The sequence below is a fragment of the Lygodium microphyllum genome, chromosome 21, assembly GCF_053477565.2.
Source record: "Lygodium microphyllum isolate KBCC chromosome 21, Lygodium_microphyllum_v1.1.10, whole genome shotgun sequence".
NCBI classification, from domain to species: domain Eukaryota; kingdom Viridiplantae; phylum Streptophyta; class Polypodiopsida; order Schizaeales; family Lygodiaceae; genus Lygodium; species Lygodium microphyllum.
Genome location: NC_141155.1, coordinates 126,061,560 through 126,080,675, shown reverse-complemented (window position 1 = coordinate 126,080,675; position 19,116 = coordinate 126,061,560). Strand labels below are relative to the sequence as shown.

Genomic DNA, 19,116 nt, shown 5'->3' with positions numbered 1-19,116 from the left:
GGCTCCTATGTGTTCCAACCAGGCACGGTCACAATCCATGCGCATGACCCCTCACTCTATCTTAAAGACACTCTTTTTTTGTGGCTTGGAGTCCACTCATATCTGTTCTATTTATTGTCCCTCAGTGTCATATTCCACCGTGTTTATCTCACCCTCACTTTCGTCACTGAAAGAACGACAGTCTTCGTACTCGTCATTGGAGTCACCTTTGTCTAACTGCTCATCGTCTCCTAGGTTTTGGTATATCTCTTGTCTCTGATCGGGGACTAGGGCCCAATTGTACATGAGGTTTAAGTCATGCACCCTGGTCCATTGCCACCTTGGTTCATCTAACAGATCTTAGAGTGGCTTGAAGTTTACTGTTGGATTGCCAACTAGCTTGCCAATCAAATACTCCAGAATCTCTTGGAGTTCCATCTTGTTATTTGGCACTTAGGAATGTGACACGTTTAGGTTGCCCATGAAGGGTTCCTGCCATCATGCAAACTGGTACGGAGGGTATGTCTGTTGACTTGCCAACTGTCTTGATGGCTTTCTCATATGCTTCACCTTCGAAAGCCTAGACGTTTCCATGACCCGCTTCCTCACCGATTTTTCCTCTTTCCCCGATCAAGCCTTCATAACCACCTGTAGCTACCTTAGGCTTCTTAAACTCTTACTTAAGCAGGACCCTACCCTACAAGAACGTGGCCTCCCACCCCTCTTTTTTTATCCTAACGCCATCGATAGTTGTGCCATGACGCGCTTGATGATGAGAGCTAGCCTTCTACCTTATTTTTGCCTAGCTCTTCTTGAATATATGAACGATAGCCATTTCGCCCGATGTAACCACCCCTTCCTCTCCACCACTTCACTCCATGTTCACATAAAACTCAAGGGATACATGCAAAGCTAGTAGTTTTTGAGCAAATCTATCCGGCCCCCTTCTCCACCTCACTCTAATGATGAAAGTTAGAAACTTGCTGTCATCTTGGCTTTTTTTTTAAGAGATAAAGAAAAATTAAAAAAAGAAAGGAAGACAAGAAAACACATCACAAAAAGAAAAAGACATGGAAAGAAAGACTCACATGAAGACACAACCAAGACCACACCGGACACAATCACTGCACCTAGGGGTCCTCAAGTTAGGCATATTCGGTGGCACCCCCGACTTGGAGGGGGGTAATATTAACCTCAATTCGAGATGGCAGAAAAATAAAGGAAAATGTGAAAAAATGATGGAAAAAGAGCAAAGGCGTAGAGGCGGCCGCTAAAGCTAAGCCGAGGCAAAAAGCACAATTTTAAAGAAAATGCACCTCAAAAAACTCTAAAAACTCTTGTAAAAGAGCGCCAGGCTCCCTCTTGTGCCATTTGTAAAAGAATAGATGCGTATAGGCTTAGGGCATGAAGCAAAAAGAGGGAATTAGAAAAAGGGACCTTGCCACAATGGCTGGTCATGCAAAAGGGGGATAACCGCCCAAAGGGATAAGGGTTTTGTATATAAACCCAAAAAGTGAATGAAAGGCTCATTCTTTGGTGTGTGGCTAACAAGATTCCTCTCCTTTTCTCTTCTTCTCTTCACCTTTCTTGTGTGTGTGCTCTTGAGAGAGGGAGTGTGAGAGTGTGAGGGAGTGAGTGAGTGAGTGTGTGGGAGTGAGGGATCAAGAGGGTGAAGCTCTTCACCATCTTCTCTTCTCTCTTCTTCTCTCTTCTCTTTTCTCGTGTGCGCGGCTATGGTAGATGGAGATTGGAGATGGAGGAGGCTTGAGGATGCTTGAGCTAGCATCTAGGATCGTGGAGCTACCAACAAGAGCAAGAGAGGAGGAAACTCATTTCCGCATCAAGGTAAGCTCACTACACCCCCAGAGGATCGACAGCGCGTCGGCTAGGTGAGAGATAGCCATGAGAGCTCGCTTGAAATGTTTGAAACAATAAGTGGTCCGTGGGTGTTGGTGGTTGAGCGTGAGCTCCCCCTACACATCATATTTGCACAATGATTGCATAACCTTCAAACTTCTATGCTATGGATAAGCAGGGGGGCCAAACACCCCAAAAACATGGGAAAGTAGATTATCTTCTATGTCAAATATTGTTTGCTTTGGCTAGCACAAATCTTTTGATGGAGAGAGAGAGAGAGAGAGAGAGAGAGAGAGAGAGAGATGGAGTAATGAGAAGTTTGAGAAACACAGAGAATAGTACATGGCAATGTGTGTGCGTGTGCTTGCATGTGTGCGTGCATACGTGCGTGTGTGCATGTGTATGTAAATATTGAGATTGATTAAAGAAGAGAGATTGAGAGAGAGAGTTGGAGAGTGGTGATGAGTACAAAGAGAGAAAGAGCTAGCAATGAATGTTTGCATTCATTACAACATTTGTATGTAAGAGTATAAAGTAGTTATAAATGTATTGGCCTTTCTTTTCACACGTCAAATCTAAGATTATCTTTCTATGAATTGTAGTTTCAAAACCTATTTTTAATCATATATTCTAAGCTAAAATACCCATTTTTTAAACTCCAAAAATTGCCAATTTTAAACGCCAAAAGTAGGTCACCTATACATGCTTTCACCCATTCTCATCTTTGGATCATTGTGAGACAATTATGAAGCCACTATAGGCTATGCACTATGAGAAGTTGGAGATTTCTTAAAAACAGATGTCATTGTGCAATTTTCTTAGTACATCCCATCATTTTAGAGGAGATAAGTAAAGGGAAAGAAAGACATATGAAAGTGAGACAAAGGAGAGTACCATAAGCATGAAGAGAAGGGCATTTACAATAAAAGACACTGCTAAAAAAGGTAAATGTGTTCACATGCAAGCCCATTAAGACTTTTCTCTACACCTTGTTATGCACCATGATGCTTGTGCAATCATTGAAATGATGGTCTGCTACCTTTCTCTAGTTTTCACACACTAATATTTCTTGATTGATTGACTTTGTTAAGATAACATATTTTGCATTCTCCAATGTGATTCAATGTTCAAAGGTGTATCTATACAACCATTTAAATGCTTCACCAAGTGTCTTTTCTTTATGGCACCTCCTCCATGGCATGTGTTTTTCTAAAATGCAACACAAGCATGTTAGTGAGGCTTATCCATGTACTAAGTGCCCCACATATCTAAAGATCTTTACTCCTCCAAAAATATAGTATGTGTCACAAAATTATGAGAATATTGAGGCTTGAGTAATAGATTAAAGTAGCAAATCATAGAAGATAAAGACAAACATTTAACCATCATACGGAATCAAATATGAACAATTATTGAGTGTAAAATCTTTTATCTATTTCATCTATAGCCATGGAGTTCCTTGTCTATTTTAATCCACCTTAATTGTGTATAAATAATCCTTATTATACGCACATTTGGTTTACTCTAAGATGGTATCAAACCCATGGTTAGGGCTCCTAATCATGGTGTATTTATATCATTATGTATTCTTTTATTGGATTCAGTCTTAGTATGTTTTAGACATTGTTGTTTTTGAAAAGAACTTTGCACTTGATATCATTAAATTCCATTTGAAAAGCATTAATTTCATTCCAAGAAGAATAAGGAGCTAGTGAAGGTTCAAAGTTTCAAAGGAGATGAAAGTACATGGAGTTGTCATTGTTTAAGATTTTTATCAGTCTAAGAAAATCAGTGTTCCACAAGCAAACTATGAATTTGATAAGTTAACTCACTTGGGTAAATAAATGAGTTCTCTTCTATGTATGTAGCCATTGTATGGAATGAAAATATAAACAATTGTTGAGTGTGCAATCTGTTATCTATCTCATCTATAGTCGTGGAGTTACTTGTCTATTTTAATCCTCCTTGATTATGTATAAGTAGTCCTTATTACACGCCACAATTAGTCCTACATTCAATTTGCTAACATTAAAGAGATTTTTTTTTTCAAAGAAAAGATGAAGTTCCATTAATAAGACTCCTCAGAACACAATATCCCAAGGCAAAATACAAGGTACACATTTTCCCTCTAAGCAACTTCCATATCAAAAAACATGAAGTAAAGGCAAGTCTATTACACAGCCTGCACAAGTGACCACTCAAGAGGACTATAGTGCTAGAATGTTATGGGTCTAACAATGAAAACAAGTGCTAGAAACCATCATCTGAAACATCATTGGGTTGTTATCCCTGTCGACATTGAAAGAAATGAAGTGGGGACAATAGCCCTAACCCTAACTAATAGATGTTGCCTATTGTATCCACAAAGGTCCTATCTCGCTCAATCACACGCTCAAAAGCCCTGCCACTCTAGCATGTATGAGGCAAGTACTCTCAAGGCCAAGAGAAATGGAGTGTGATAGCTTAAATTGATTTTCCCTTAACAAAAGGCCAATTTGTTTCCATGTGGGGAGAGAGAGAGAGGTGGGGGGGTTATTTCTTACACTCCTCTTTCTTCCTTATTCTAAGGTTTGAAGAAAAACCTTCAAGACCTAGTCCAAGATGATAAAATGATGGCCCTTGATTTGATGATAATCTATCGTAGCATAGCAATGCCAATTAAAGGACATTATCGCTTGTTTTTTCCCCAAAAACTAATGATGTGTTATTCACAGATTGGAGGAAAGGGCCTATCAAGCTATCACTAAAATGGTGTTGATTCATTGTTTTTGCAAGGCTCACTATGATCACAATTCACTTTGCATTTTTTGATACATGGAAATGCAAAGAAATGCAATCTCCATGTGAGCTACTCATCAGCTCCATCCAAAATTCTAATCAAGAACGGTTTTTGACCTTATAAATCCACCATGGCAACAAGTGAAACTCATAAAGTCAATGGATTTAAAGAGATCGAAAGGAGGGTTAGTAATTGTCATTAAGCCACTCTCTTTATTATATTTACCATGAGAAAGGAAGAATAGAAGACGATTACATTGACATGGCCCAAAAAAGGGTTACCAAATGCAAAGGAAGCAAAGTTCATGCCAAGCAAGCAAGCAAGGGCACTATGATTGGGGTGGGTGGGAGCCTTGGAGGAGAGTTGGAAGAGTGAAATATTTCCACACATAAAGAGATGATGACTCTTGGACTGTGGGATTACTCATAGCCTATAGCAATTAATGTGCAACTTTAAAAGTTTGTAGATACACATGAAGCACTGTAAGGACAAAAGTTGCATTCTCAATCACCATTTGGTAATGAAATCATAGTTATTATCAAGACTTTACCTATTTGGTAATGCATTTCTATTGCACACTCATGTTCCTTCTCCATTCCATGTGGCATGTTCTACACTCTTAGGAAGTGTTTCTATTCATACACAATGGGCATTGTAGTGACACCAAAGCTTTAGTATCACAATTGAACATAAATTTGAGCATCTTAAGATCATCATCTGAGTTCCAATTGACATTGAGATCTCCCATCCCTTTAGAATAGAGCAGCTTATCACTTGCTTGCATGGCAATGATCTCGATATAAAGAGTTCACTTGAAGAGTCAATAAAGCACATTATGTGTCTTCTTTGGTACCTCAATTGCTGCCAACCACCATATTTTCTTTTGTAATTGTGCACTGACTGAAGGAACAATTATATTATTCCCTAGCACAAGCCATCACACAATTCATTAATCTGATATCCACCCTCACTTACATTCCTCTACAATTTGGCATTCATCAAGCTTCACAACAAATTCAAAGGTCAAAATAGAATTTCTAAAAACAAATGTTTTGAGTATACTCATTATGATAAGAATGCAATCCTAAATATTACAACACATCATCAAAAGACTAAATATATTCACTACATTGCAGCTTGTAGAGCTAGCCATGAATCATTACAACTTAACAAGGCCAACAAAACTATTATTGAATTCATTACATTCATAGGATATCTTTTTGGATTTTGTTTCTTCCATTTCTATTTTCTCTTCAATTGAAATGTATATTTCTATTGAATTTATAATGGAAACATTTCATGCACATATAGCTATAAGCATATATAGATGAGGCAAGATCCCTGGCTATAAGTTGTTGTGATCACTACAACTGCTATCTTCTTATGTATTGACTCATAGCCTTATGCAATAACCCAACAATATCACATTTTATTTAAACTTATCCACCATTGGCTAATGTTGAGGATATCTATACAAGAAAATCATTCATCATAGCAAAATGGAGTGCATAATGTCAAGGGTCATGTAAACTATGAATAAGATGCTTGGGCCTTAAGAATTCTTTCAGTAGCATCAAATTTTCTACCCTTGCCTTGACCATTAACATCATATAAAAGTTTTCTAAATATGAAAGACACAATAATAGGGAATCTCTAAATCAAGGTAGTACAAGAGTAAAGGAAACCCTCATGTCGATGCTTGAGCCCATTCCTTTCATAATCTACTCATTCATTTATTAGGAGAGCAAGTCTACATTTTCTTTTGTTGTTTCCCATGGAGGTAATCTTGTGCATTGCAATTTCCCCCCACTATATTCTAGTCATTATCCATTTTATCTAAATTATCTTCTTAGAATGCATTCTCTTTCTACATGATTTCTTGTGACTTACTTTCTTTAGTCATTACTTCATTATTGTGTTGGAGATTCTATTTGCATATCTTTGAACTATCTTCTAACTTAAGGAAATTATTTCACTAACCTTTCAAAGTTCATTGGCATGCATTCAAAAAATTGTATTAATGAAGTGAAGAATGAGTTGTACTAGATAACAATCATTCATATATTAATGCACAAGGGCTTTAATATATAGACATTCATGATAACATAGTAAACCTTGTTCATAATCCCCTACATAAGTGAGAAACGAACTAGTGGAATGGAAAGAGGCATGAAGCCTACTTAAGTTCCACTAGTATATAAGGAACCATTATCTTGCAAATCAATGTTTACCTTTCTGTCTACATGAGATTAGAAAGTCTCGATGTAACATCTAAGCCATATGGGGTCTTTGTTTCAATATACTCATCATCAATGCAAACATGCCATTCAAGGGAGATTTGGTGGACTTAAGTTTGGGGCTTCTAAGAAATTCCATCTCAACACAGAGAGAGGTAATTCAAAAATCATTGAAAATAGCACAAAATTTAGTTTAACTAAATTTTTCTCTTTTCTTCAAAATGCATAAATTAGCACGAATCTTTTAAGTTATAAATTACCATTGATTAAGAGTATGAAGGTTAGTACATGCAAAATTGACTAGTTAATGCTCAAAATTTGATGGCTCGTATCTAAATCAATTTGAAATAATGGCACACTTCATTTTCATCAAAAATTGAGCCAAAATACTTCACAAAGGCTCCAACTATCTTTTGACATGTTACATTCAACACATTCCCATTGTGAGGATGGCTCTAACCAAATCAAAATCATAGAGAGAGATGGATGGGGCCTAATCATCACCAAAGAGGTACAAGATAGATGTGTATCACCTTCACAAAAATATTGATATATGCATATGTTTGAGGAGATGGTCGAATGTATATTAGAGAGGCATAGGTGATATACCCATTAACTTAATGACGATCTTGATCATGATTATAAATGCTTGGGTAAGAAAAATAAATATTGACTTGTATATTTTGCTTCTAAATAAATATTAGGATTTTTAATGTAACCAAAAGCTTTGAGATATGTATGATATAAAGCTACAATAGGGCAGTATAAAGAAAGAGGATACATACAACGAAGTAAGATATTTTCTAAATATCTTTTAATGCTCATTATTACTATGTCTCATATCATTTTCCTTTGCTTGACTAAAATTGGCCATGGATTTTTAAGAATAAGTCTATCCATTCAATAAAAAAATATCAAGATGCATAAAAGTTTTATAAATATGAAAGACACAATATTAGGGAATCTCTAAATCAAGGTAATACAAGAGTAAAGGAAACCCTCACGTCGATGCTTGTGCCCATTCCTTTCATAATCTACTCATTCATTTATTAGGAGAGCAAGTCTACATTTTCTTTTGTTGTTTCCCATGGAGGTATACTTGTGCATTGCAATTTCCCCCACTATATTCTAGTCATTCTCCATTTTATCTAAACTATCTTCTTAGAATGCATTCTCTTTCTACATGATTTCTTGTGACTTACTTTCCTTAGTCATTACTTCATCATTGTGTTGGAGATTCTATTTGCATATCTTTGAACTATCTTCTAACTTAAGGAAATTATTTCACTAACCTTTCAAAGTTCATTGGCATGCATTCAAAAAATTGTATTAATGAAGTGAAGAATGCGTTGTACTAGATAACGATCATTCATATATTGATGCACAAGGGCTTTAATATATAGACATTCATAATAACATAGTAAACCTTGTTCATAATCCCCTACATAAGTGAGAAATGAACTAGTGGAATGGAAAGAGGCATGAAGCCTACTTAAGTTCCACTAGTATATAAGGAACCATTATCTTGCAAATCAATGTTTACCTTTCCATCTACATGAGATTGGAAAGTCTCGATGTAACATCTAAGCCATATGGGGTCTTTGTTTCAATATACTCATCATCAATGCAAACATGCCATTCAAGGGAGATTTGGTGGACTTAAGTTTGGGGCTTCTAAGAAATTCCATCTCAACACAGAGAGAGGTAATTCAAAAATCATTGAAAATAGCACAAAATTTAGTTTAACTAAATTTTTCTCTTTTCTTCAAAATGCATAAATTAGCACGAATCTTTTAAGTTATAAATTACCGTTGATTAAGAGTATGAAGGTTTGTACATGCAAAATTGACTAGTTAATGCTCAAAATTTGATGGCTCGTATCTAAATCAATTTGAAATAATGGCACACTTCATTTTCATCAAAACTTGAGCCAAAATACTGCACAAAAGCTCCAGCTATCTTTTGACATGTTACATTCAACACATTCTCATTGTGAGGATGGCTCTAACCAAATCAAAATCATAGAGAGAGATGGATGGGACCTAATCATCACCAAAGAGGTACAAGATAGATGTGTACCACCTTCACAAAAATCTTGATATATACATATGTTTGAGGAGATGGTCGGGTGTATATTAGAGAGGCATAGGTGATATACGCGTTAACTTAATGACGATCTTGATCACGAGTATAAATGCTTGGGTAAGAAAAATAAATATTGACTTGTATATTTTGCTTCTAAATAAATATTAGGATTTTTAATGTAACCAAAAGCTTTGAGATATGTATGATATAAAGCTACAATAGGGCAGTATAAAGAAAGAGGATACATACAACGAAGTAAGATATTTTCTAAATATCTTTTAATACTCATTATTACTATGTCTCATATCATTTTCCTTTACTTGACTAAAATTGGCCATGGATTTTTAAGAACAAGTCTATCCATTCAATAAAAAAACATCAAGATGCATATATCAGAATGTTATTGAGTCCATCAAAGTAACAAATTCTTTGAGATAGAAATCTTATTTGTTGGAGTTTTCTTGTACAAAAGGTTTAGTTATATCAAACAAAGAGTACCATATACTTAGCTAGTTTAATCTTGGGTTTGAAAGTGATTTACCAAGTTAAAATCTACTAATTTTTTTGACAATACAACATAAACATATACAATCATGTCCCTTAGCTTTCAAATGAATATAATAGTATATCAATTTGGTCAACTCAAGGAATGGAAAAACCATAATATCAAGCTCATTCATATTACTCATCCATACAAGATGCAATGCAATGTAGAAAGCTAATATTCTAGAGGAATTATATTAACAAAACTATAGAGAGATTTCTCTATAAAGCCAATCCAAACTATAGTAATGCAACACTTAAAGAGACAAGCAATGAGGGAATCATGGCACAAATCTAATGTACCAATTAAGCATCATTAATATATTGTGGCAATGAAATATTTATACTTAAACCTCCCTTCTATTTGTGAATTCTATATCTAATAAAGCTATCATCATATACTATAGGCTCCAAAATTTCTTAATACAATTAATTGTACTGTAAACTCTTCTAAAGTTCTCATAAGCTTCATGTATACTAAAACATTTAAAATTAATTATACCATTGATACCAAAATTACAATACAATTCATTTACCAAAACATTTTGATTCTTCTCAAGTACAAGCAAACATCAGACCATGTTGGAATACTTTGTTCCTTAACCTTGATGCATAAAGGATTCAAAGGAACTTGTGATCTCCCCACTCTCTCCCCATATGAGAAATGTTCAATTTACAGTAGATTATATCAAACTTTATCTCGATGAAAATGTTGATCTCAAAATAGGATACACTAAGATATTTCTATATTAAGGCCCTTGTATTAGAATAAAAATTGATACCCTTGATATTGGAATCAATCATCATTCTATACCAAGACACCTATGGATGGCCATGGTACTACTATACTACTTGATAGAAAAAATGGAATGGCCTCCTAGATTAATGAGATAGTTTCCTCTATCTCAATAAGATTCATCTACAAATACACATGGACAATCATATATCAATTATTTTCCCTTTTTTTCTAACACTTCTTAAAAGAAATGAGGAATATACACATGATACAAAGAAACATGCAAAGATATGAAGAAATAAGGAAGGTATCAAAGAGGAACAACATAATGCGAGGGGAGCCTTGGGCTAGCATAATTTAAGAAGGGGACCTCAAGGCTATTGGGGGGGAGGGGAGAAGGCTTGATATTTTCAAGTCACCCCTCCTTACATTGTGTGGATCCACCATTGTATTTGGAAAGGCCTTATCACATTGTATGGATCATTACCATCTAGCTTTTTTATAGATTGATCTGTTAGTGTTCATTTTGAGCCATTTTTAACATACCACAAGGCTTTCAGATCATTCATGATATACTTTCATTTGGGTTTAAAAATGCTCAAAATGGATAACAAGAGACTAAGATATGAGATAATGGAAAAGTTACTTGGGAGTACCAGCACAACATGCGGTTATCTTTTCCATTTCATCATATCTTAGGTTGATTCTATCCATTTTGAGCATTCTTAAATCCCAAATGCATATTTTGGGCCATTATGGATGCAATAACACTATTGATTTTGCCTATTCTACATCCAAAATATTGATTTGAGGGAGTTCCCTCCAACAATCTAGGGGCCCTCTTCACGTTGGGTTGCCCCCTGATGGGATTCACCTTTGGTCATCTATATCTAAAATATGTATTTTCTATTGAAATAGAAAATAAAGCAACTGAAAAGATTAAATGAAAAATAAGAGTGAGAAGAGTGAATCACATGCAAATTTTTGGAATGAGACACTTCATTCAATACTCGAGAGTCTCAAGAAAAAGATAGAGATACTAGAATAGAGAAAGAGCATTTTGATGTAATACTCAAGAACTATAAGAAACCAATCGGAAGAATGGAAGGGTGTACGAGACTAGCAAAAAACATCACTATCTAATCTCTTAAATTGTTTAAGAGTCTCTTTGTTTCTATGCTTTATTTTTATGAAATTTGTCCCCAAAAATGTATATAAATGTTTTATATTGGGAATTTTTAAGCATGAGAAGACATTTAAAAACTAAAAATTCTTATTTGTACCATAATGGTATCTCTCTACTTATTGATAAAAGGCTTTTTCTCTCTAAAAATAAATGGGCGAAATCTTCCCTAATGTAGTATGCCCACTTGACTCTTATGATTTGGTTATATCTAGAAGTTGTTTGTTTGAGAGATGGACTTTTAGTATAGAGGGTATGAAGAGCTCTTTATATGGGAAATGTGTTATAAGAGCCAAGTTGAGATCACAAAAGTAAACATTAGCACGGAGGCCGTGTAGATGAAATAGAGAACAAAGGATGAGAATTTCAACATCAAGTATGGATGGATATCATTTGAATGGAGAAAGTTTTTTTTTTTTGGAAAGAGGGGGAGGAATTTTCATATTTTGGAGTCAAAATTTGTCCACCTTACTTGTATGTTTTTGGGAGAGTTACTGGAGTATCAAGTGGATGTGCAACTTCCAAGGTGAAAAGAGCAATACTATGGTTGAACCCCTCCACTTTCTAGTTGGAGACCCTCACCAATGTAGGGTTTTGATTACCAAGGAAAAGAAACTAGTCCTAATGCATCACTGATGGAGGAGCTTTTAGAGCCCATGTACCCCACTTAAGTATATATAAACAATGTAAACATGAATGATTTGGCCACAAACACAAAACTAATGTATTGTCTTCTTTAAGTTCTTTACATAGCTGCTCCTTGAGCAAATCAGAGAAGGTTGTTTAGATTTTTTTTCATGGCTCAAGGGCGGCTTGTAGACCTGGAGATCTATGCGAGTTGATGATGGAGCCTATGGGCTTAGTGTCTCGAGAGAAGACTCGTGGGCCTAGCACGAGGGTAAAGAAAGCGGGTATAGGAGGAGGAGTAAAGAGGAAATCTGGCTTCAAATTTTGCCTATGATCACAAATGCTTATGACATTCAATGTTTGAGTTGATCTTTCTGAGGGGACATTAAAAATGGCATCAAGATTAGAAGTGCTTCATTTGTCTCTTGTTACTTCCCTAGTCCAACAATGTGTAGTAATTCAAGAAAGCTTTTATTTTTTCTTAGAAATAGATTTGCAAGAGTTTAAAATACTACAAGTATTTTTGTGGAAGGTTGCATGTAACACAATTTTTTATATTGCCATTAATCAATTTGCTACTTAATTTATTCTTTGATACTTGTGCCTTCCTCTAACTTGATTCCAATGATTTGGGATTTCTCAAAGTAGTAGTGCAATTTTCTTTTAATGATTTTACTCAATTTGATAGCTAATTTTGTATGTGGGGTTTGCTAATGTCTACCTTGCTACAAGTTGCCTAGAATAAAAGAGATACATACAATCCTTAAGAGTATCTGCTGCTACTTTGCTTTAAGCTATTTTTTTGTGTTACAAGTCATTATCAAAATTGCATATGAACATGCTAAAAATTATACTAGTGCTACACATAGAAAATTCTCTAAAAAAGGCAATCAATTTAGTAACCTACACTTCATAAATACTAGATACAAGTAAAGAATAAGCAGTCAATTGCACATGTAGAAATAAGATACCAAATGGATTGATTACATGAACATAAGATAGTTGATTGGATTGACTGCCTAAACATAAAGCTATCGAACAATTATAATTCAATGCATATAACATTTTGAGACGATCTTTCAGCATAGCTAAACAAATGGCCTCAAGATTAAGTCCTCTAAATTAACAATTCGGTTGTTTCTCTTCTAGTCCAACATGGACCTGAGGTGATGTAATCAATAAAGTTTTTAATGTCTTGTAAATTGGCTTTGTAAAGATTTTACACTTATTGTAAAAAGATTGTTCACACAAAACAGACTTTCGATATTGTGTTGAGGACATGTTGAGATTAAAATTCTAGGCAAGCCTGGAACCTAACAAAACAACTTCAATGCAACCACAAAGACTACTTTGCAAATGACAATTAACCATGATTTCAATCCCCATCAAGTTTTCAAACTTACATAACTACACCTCACAATGACTAATTATGCCTCTATCTTGGCTAAAACTACCCCATATTTTATTGTAATTTCTCCAATTTTGTCAATTTACAGTACTTGCATATTTCAGTTCTTACTTATCCCACCACAAGTGGTGTGACTGCAAATTTTAGCAATTAGGAGACGCAATTATTTAGGTTTCGATGAAATAATTATATTTGTCAACGAGGGATCATAGATCAAGCAATGTTTATGATTTCCTAAACTGTGGAGACTAAACAGTTGCCATTATTCTTGTGCTCATTTGCGATGATGGGTATTTTGGTACTTAATAAATTTGAGGTCCTACTCTGGAAATTCCAGAAAATACAGGAATACTTCTCGGTTTGAGGGGAGAGATGCCAATATTCCCAATGGTTAGCTTTTTGTAAAGCTGATATGAGTACAATTGTGTCTCTCTATTGCAAATTTTGGAGGTTGCTGTTTCCCACTGTGTCAGAGGACATCTATCACAGATTTTGCATTGTAAATCACAACAATTAACTCGATGGAAATGGTCCATAGCTTCCAGGTGATACTATGTGCATGCGATGCAAAAAGAACTCATAGTTCGCTGCATATAACATGTTTTTGCTTTGTTTATTTCTCCTTGACTAAGACCAATGACTTGCTCTTTAGAGAGATCTGTGTCCAAGGCCTCCTGCAAGGTGGTCTTCAACCTGCTCTAGAAGCACTTCAAACCTTCTGACACGAAGAAACACTCTGATTATTTGCATTTACCAAGGGTTGAAAAGAAGTACCCGCAAAACTAGTTTGGATAGGGGTGTTGTTGAATCACAGCATGATGTCTATTGGGGAGTGTGAACTGCTCAGCTTTAATAGTCAATGAAGTCTATTGCTTATTGTACATCAATGACAACAGTGTTTAAACGTTTTATTTCCTTCAAACCCCAGTGTTTTAGCCTAAAGGAAGGTTTCAATGCCGTTGAGATATTATTTGCTTGTTGACAGCAAAGCAAACTCGAGAGACGATAAGTTTTCAAGGTTACATCAATAACATCAAATTCTCAGGCAGCATTAGCTAATTGTAGGTACAACAGCCTGACTTGCCTTTCGAGGAAAAAAAATCACCATTATTAGTACACCGCCCTTGCCCCAAAATTGCACTGATCACCACCTGTGCTTGCAATCGCCATTACACCAAACTGGCTGCAACAGCCGTTGCATGGGCTTGCAGTAACAGCACTGTCTGCTCCAGCACAGCTCGCTCCCGTGCATGTTTAACCCATTCACTCACCAGATCTTCTGCCTTTGTTCCTTGCACGCCCTTCTCCAGTAAATCAGCAGCATCTGCTAGCTTCCCATCAGCCAAATAACTCTGGACTTGGCTAATAATTGCCTCGATCCCGTCAGAGAATTGGCCACTTTCAGTCACCTATTCAAGAATATCAGTCAAATATAAGTTGCTAAATTGTACAGACAAGGGTAGCACTTCAGTTTTAACATTGAAACCAAGAGTAATTTCAAGAGTTGCTTACAAGTTACACGGTAGTTTTGTAGTACATCTTTTACGATGCCAAGACAACAATGACATGAACATGTCTCTAGTCTGGACGACCTAGAACTGGTCTAACTCACCCACCTTGGGAAAGAGCTCTTACAGAATCCTACAAAAAAAACCATATCACCACTGAATACATGGGAGAGGTTGAAATTTTGACCAACTGACCCGATAGTGGTACTCTCTGTATGCAGATGCTATTATGCCAATGTTGGTAGTTCTAGGAGCTGCAATATAGCTGAAGGCCCAAGTATTGCTTGCAGAGACCTTACAGTCTACCTCGGCGAAACTGCAGTTGTGTACAAGAAAAACATAATTATCTGTGCTTTGGAATGGAACAAAAGTAAAGATCGTCTGTAAAGCACTATCTTGCCAGTTTTATGAGCTCAATTGTCCAGTGAAGACTTTTGAGAATTCTGTTAAAATAGTTTTGACAAATCTGGAATCATCAGAGCTGGTTTTGAACTGCCCAGCCACTTGGGATCTTCAAAAGACTTCCTTCACTTTACTGTCCTCTTACATACTCTGTCCTGGCACGGCTATGAACTGGTGCTAATCAATGCATATAAATTTGATGATAGGAAAAGCCCTCAGACTTCTATCTTATGAGTCTCAGCCACATTGATTTCAACCTTGGCATGCCATTGCTTTATGATAGATCATCCTCTCTTATTATAGCCTACGAAACTCATGTAGTTTCTTTTGTACTTTGACTATCATTTCTATTTGGCTGAGAATCGTCCCTCCGAAATCATGGACTCTAATGCAAAAATGATAACAGCACTGGAATAAGCAAGTGTATTTCTGATCCAGATGTTGCGACTTATTTGTGTTGTAATGATAAAGTTCAATCTTCTTTTGTACAATGTGATTCTCTCTCAGTTAAGAAGCATGTTGATATTTCTAATTCTAATGCGGGTACTTGTCTAGATCCCTTATTGTTGGAAATGGAGGAAGAGAGGGTGTGTGTGAGCACAAGACAATGACCAAGACTGGGCAGACAATGAGCAAGAGTGGGCAGCAGGTCCACACTCAATACGTGCTAGAATGATAGAATGAAAGTACAATAGGTCTTACGTAAGTTAGACCTATCCCTAACTTGACTAGAGTTAATTTAACTCTGGAACTAACTCTAGAATTGGTAGCACAACTTCTTAATGTAGTTGTGTTCACACTACACACCAACTAACTAAAACATTGGGTACTGCCCATAGAATCGGCAAATTCTAACACCCCCTACACTGCCAATGTGGTAGAAGTATAATCTTTGCCCTTATTCTGTGCATAGTCTTTTGCTCCCAACCATGCTTTGTACCATCAACTTTACGTTTAGAGATTTAAAACCCATTTTGTGCCAATAGCCTTCTTGCCAGGTGGTAAATCCACAAGACCCCAAGTAGAGTTAGTGGCAATGGCATCCAACTCCTCTTGCATGACCTGCATCCAATGTACTTCTTGTTGAGCTTCGTCCAAGGAAGTAGGTTCATCATCATCCAACAGCAAGCTCATAAACACATGCTCATCACAATCATCTACTTCCTTTATATCAGCCAAATGTGCCCCTACCCCCCCTTTGCACCATGTGCTACATCTTTGGTAGCCCTTCTAGTGCACTAAGGTGAAGGAGTATCCATTTTACTCTCTTAGAGAGTTTGTAATAACCATCTTGGAACAGTTTTGGCTGCATTCACAGCAGCCCTTTCATATTGTACTACTTCATCCACTCCATGTGGCAAACCATCATCAATACCCTATTGTTCGGGAGCATATGGTGCAGCAACAACTTACTATAATAAGCCTATTCTACCATTTACAGTAGGTATGGATTCCAAAGAAAGTGGCAAAAGGCCCTCAAAGACATCATCAATGTCATGAGTGGCTGGGAATTGAAACTAGTCATGTCAAAATGCTGCATTTTCAGCAAATATAACATCTCTAATGACGAAAACTTTCTTTGTGCATGGGTCATACAAGCTATAGCCCTTGCTCTTCGAGCTGTGGCCAATAAATATGCATTTTATAGCCTTGTCATCAAGCTTCCCACGAAGCTCTTTTGAAACATGTGCATAGGCTATGCATCCAAAAACCTAAAAGTAGTCAACATTGGGTTTCTTGCCATGCCAAGCTTCGAATAGTGTGATCGTCTTCAATGCCTTGGTGGGTGCACAATTCAACACATGATTTATATACTGAAGGCCTTCTAGCCAAGATTTATGACGCAACACCTTGCTTTTCAACATACAATGAGTCATCTCCATAAGAGTGTGATTCTTCCTTTTAGCAACACCATTTTGTTAAGGAGTCATCCTAACAATAGCTTGATACGTAATGCCATGATCAAGTAAATACGTCTCAAAAAAAGCACAAGACATGTACTTCCCCTCTCTATCTGTGTGAAGTGTCTACACTTACAAGCCAGTTTCAGCCTCAAGCTTTGCCACAAGATGTTTAAAATGTATGAATACATCAAATCTCGCCTTCAACCCATACATCCATGTATACCATGAGTAGTCATCAATAAATGTTACAAAGTAAAGATGACCCCCAAGGCACATGCCCCATGGAACCACAAACATCAGAATGAATAAGCTACATTTCGAACAACATGTACTGCACCATCCTTTTTGAAGGCAAACCTGTGTATCTTTCCCAAAATACATCCCTCACATGCATGAGGAGGTGGAGTCTCCACAAGAGACCACGCATCTACCATATGACACATCTGAAGGGTCATCAAACTCCCAAAAATAATATGTCCATTGGGGGCACGCCAGAGCTCTACATTCCGCATAGCGGGCATAAGACTAGTGACTACCAAAGCATCATGAGACTGTCTGCCATAAGTGTCTAACAAGAATAAAACCTTGTACAAGGTGCCGGAAAGCCTGAGTGCATAGTCCATATCTCTACCTCTAACAATACATTTGTCATCCTCAAAGATGGCCTAAAAGCCATGCTTATTCAAGGCAAAGATATACACAGGGTTGTCTTCGTACGTAGTACGGACTGATCCGTACGGTACGGTATGGTACGTATCTGTACAATTTAGTACGAAAAAATGGACACTTTTTGGCCACTCTAATTTAAGTCTACAACTTTCTTTTTTTCTTTCTCCTTTATTTTTTTTTCTTCTTTCTTTCTTATTTCTCCCCCAAGCCTCTCTCTCTCTCTCAACCTTCTCTCTCTCTCTCTCTCTCTCTCTCTCTCTCTCTCTCTCTCTCTCTCTCTCTCTCTCTCTCTCTCTCTAGTTGCACTAGTACCAAGTACGAAAGGTTTGATACTATGCCATACTTTAGGTACCGTATCTTACGTATTAGTACCATAAGGTACCAACTTAATGGATGCATCTTTCCCATTTAAACTGCACTTTAGGACGAGCTAAATGCTCCTTATATTAATATGATTCTCCCATGAGATTAGGTTATTTGAGATTCAAACAATTTCTCTCAACCTTCTCTCTCTCAAGCCCACACCTCTCTTATTTGTATGATCATGCATGTATGATGTATCCACTATCACTATGTAGTTATAAGTTGTAGGTAGCAGTAGCTCATATTGCGCATTCAGCATTAGGTTTTGGGCCTTGGCATGTTACCCTCAAGTACTCATCTTATATACTCTAATAGCATTGCTATTTAGACTTGAAATATCTATTCTATTATCTTTTGTCCAAAATAATCAAGTTATTTTTTTGTCGTACTAATATCGTACCGTACCTTACAAAATCTTAAGGTACCATTTAGTACAATATTTTATTGAACCATACTGTATCGTACCTTTCATACCTAACAACTATGGATAGACAACAAGTTCTTTGTAATACCAAGCACAAACAAGACATCTAGAAACACGAAATCAAAACCATCTACAATAGTAATAGTGACTGTCCCAATGCCACGTGCATCATAACTGCTAGTGTTTACACAAGTGATGCCCTTCCCAGCAAGAGCTGAATGCAAAGAGGTAAACATACACTTTCTAGAAGTGATGTACTTTGATGCACCACTATCAAAATACCATGTTTATTGCGTTTCAACAACATTAAATGTTGAATCAACCATAGAAGAAACCTAAGTGCATGTGAGAAATGTATAATCCTCCTTCACAAAATTGAGTGAAGCATCACCATGTCCTGATTTGTTGGCTG

At 36.5% G+C, this 19,116-nt stretch overlaps 1 protein-coding gene across 1 annotated transcript in view; it reads right to left on the bottom strand.

The window, feature by feature from the left end:
• Positions 1-13,597: 13,597 nt before the first annotated feature.
• Positions 13,598-19,116, bottom strand: part of LOC148018524 (MICOS complex subunit) — a 95,874-nt gene continuing 90,355 nt past the window's right edge. Inside the window, exon 11 of the mRNA XM_087661252.1 lies at positions 13,598-14,843. Within this exon, the coding sequence (XP_087517378.1) occupies positions 14,604-14,843 (240 nt within the window). The 3' untranslated portion in view covers positions 13,598-14,603. The remainder of the gene's footprint in view (positions 14,844-19,116) is intronic.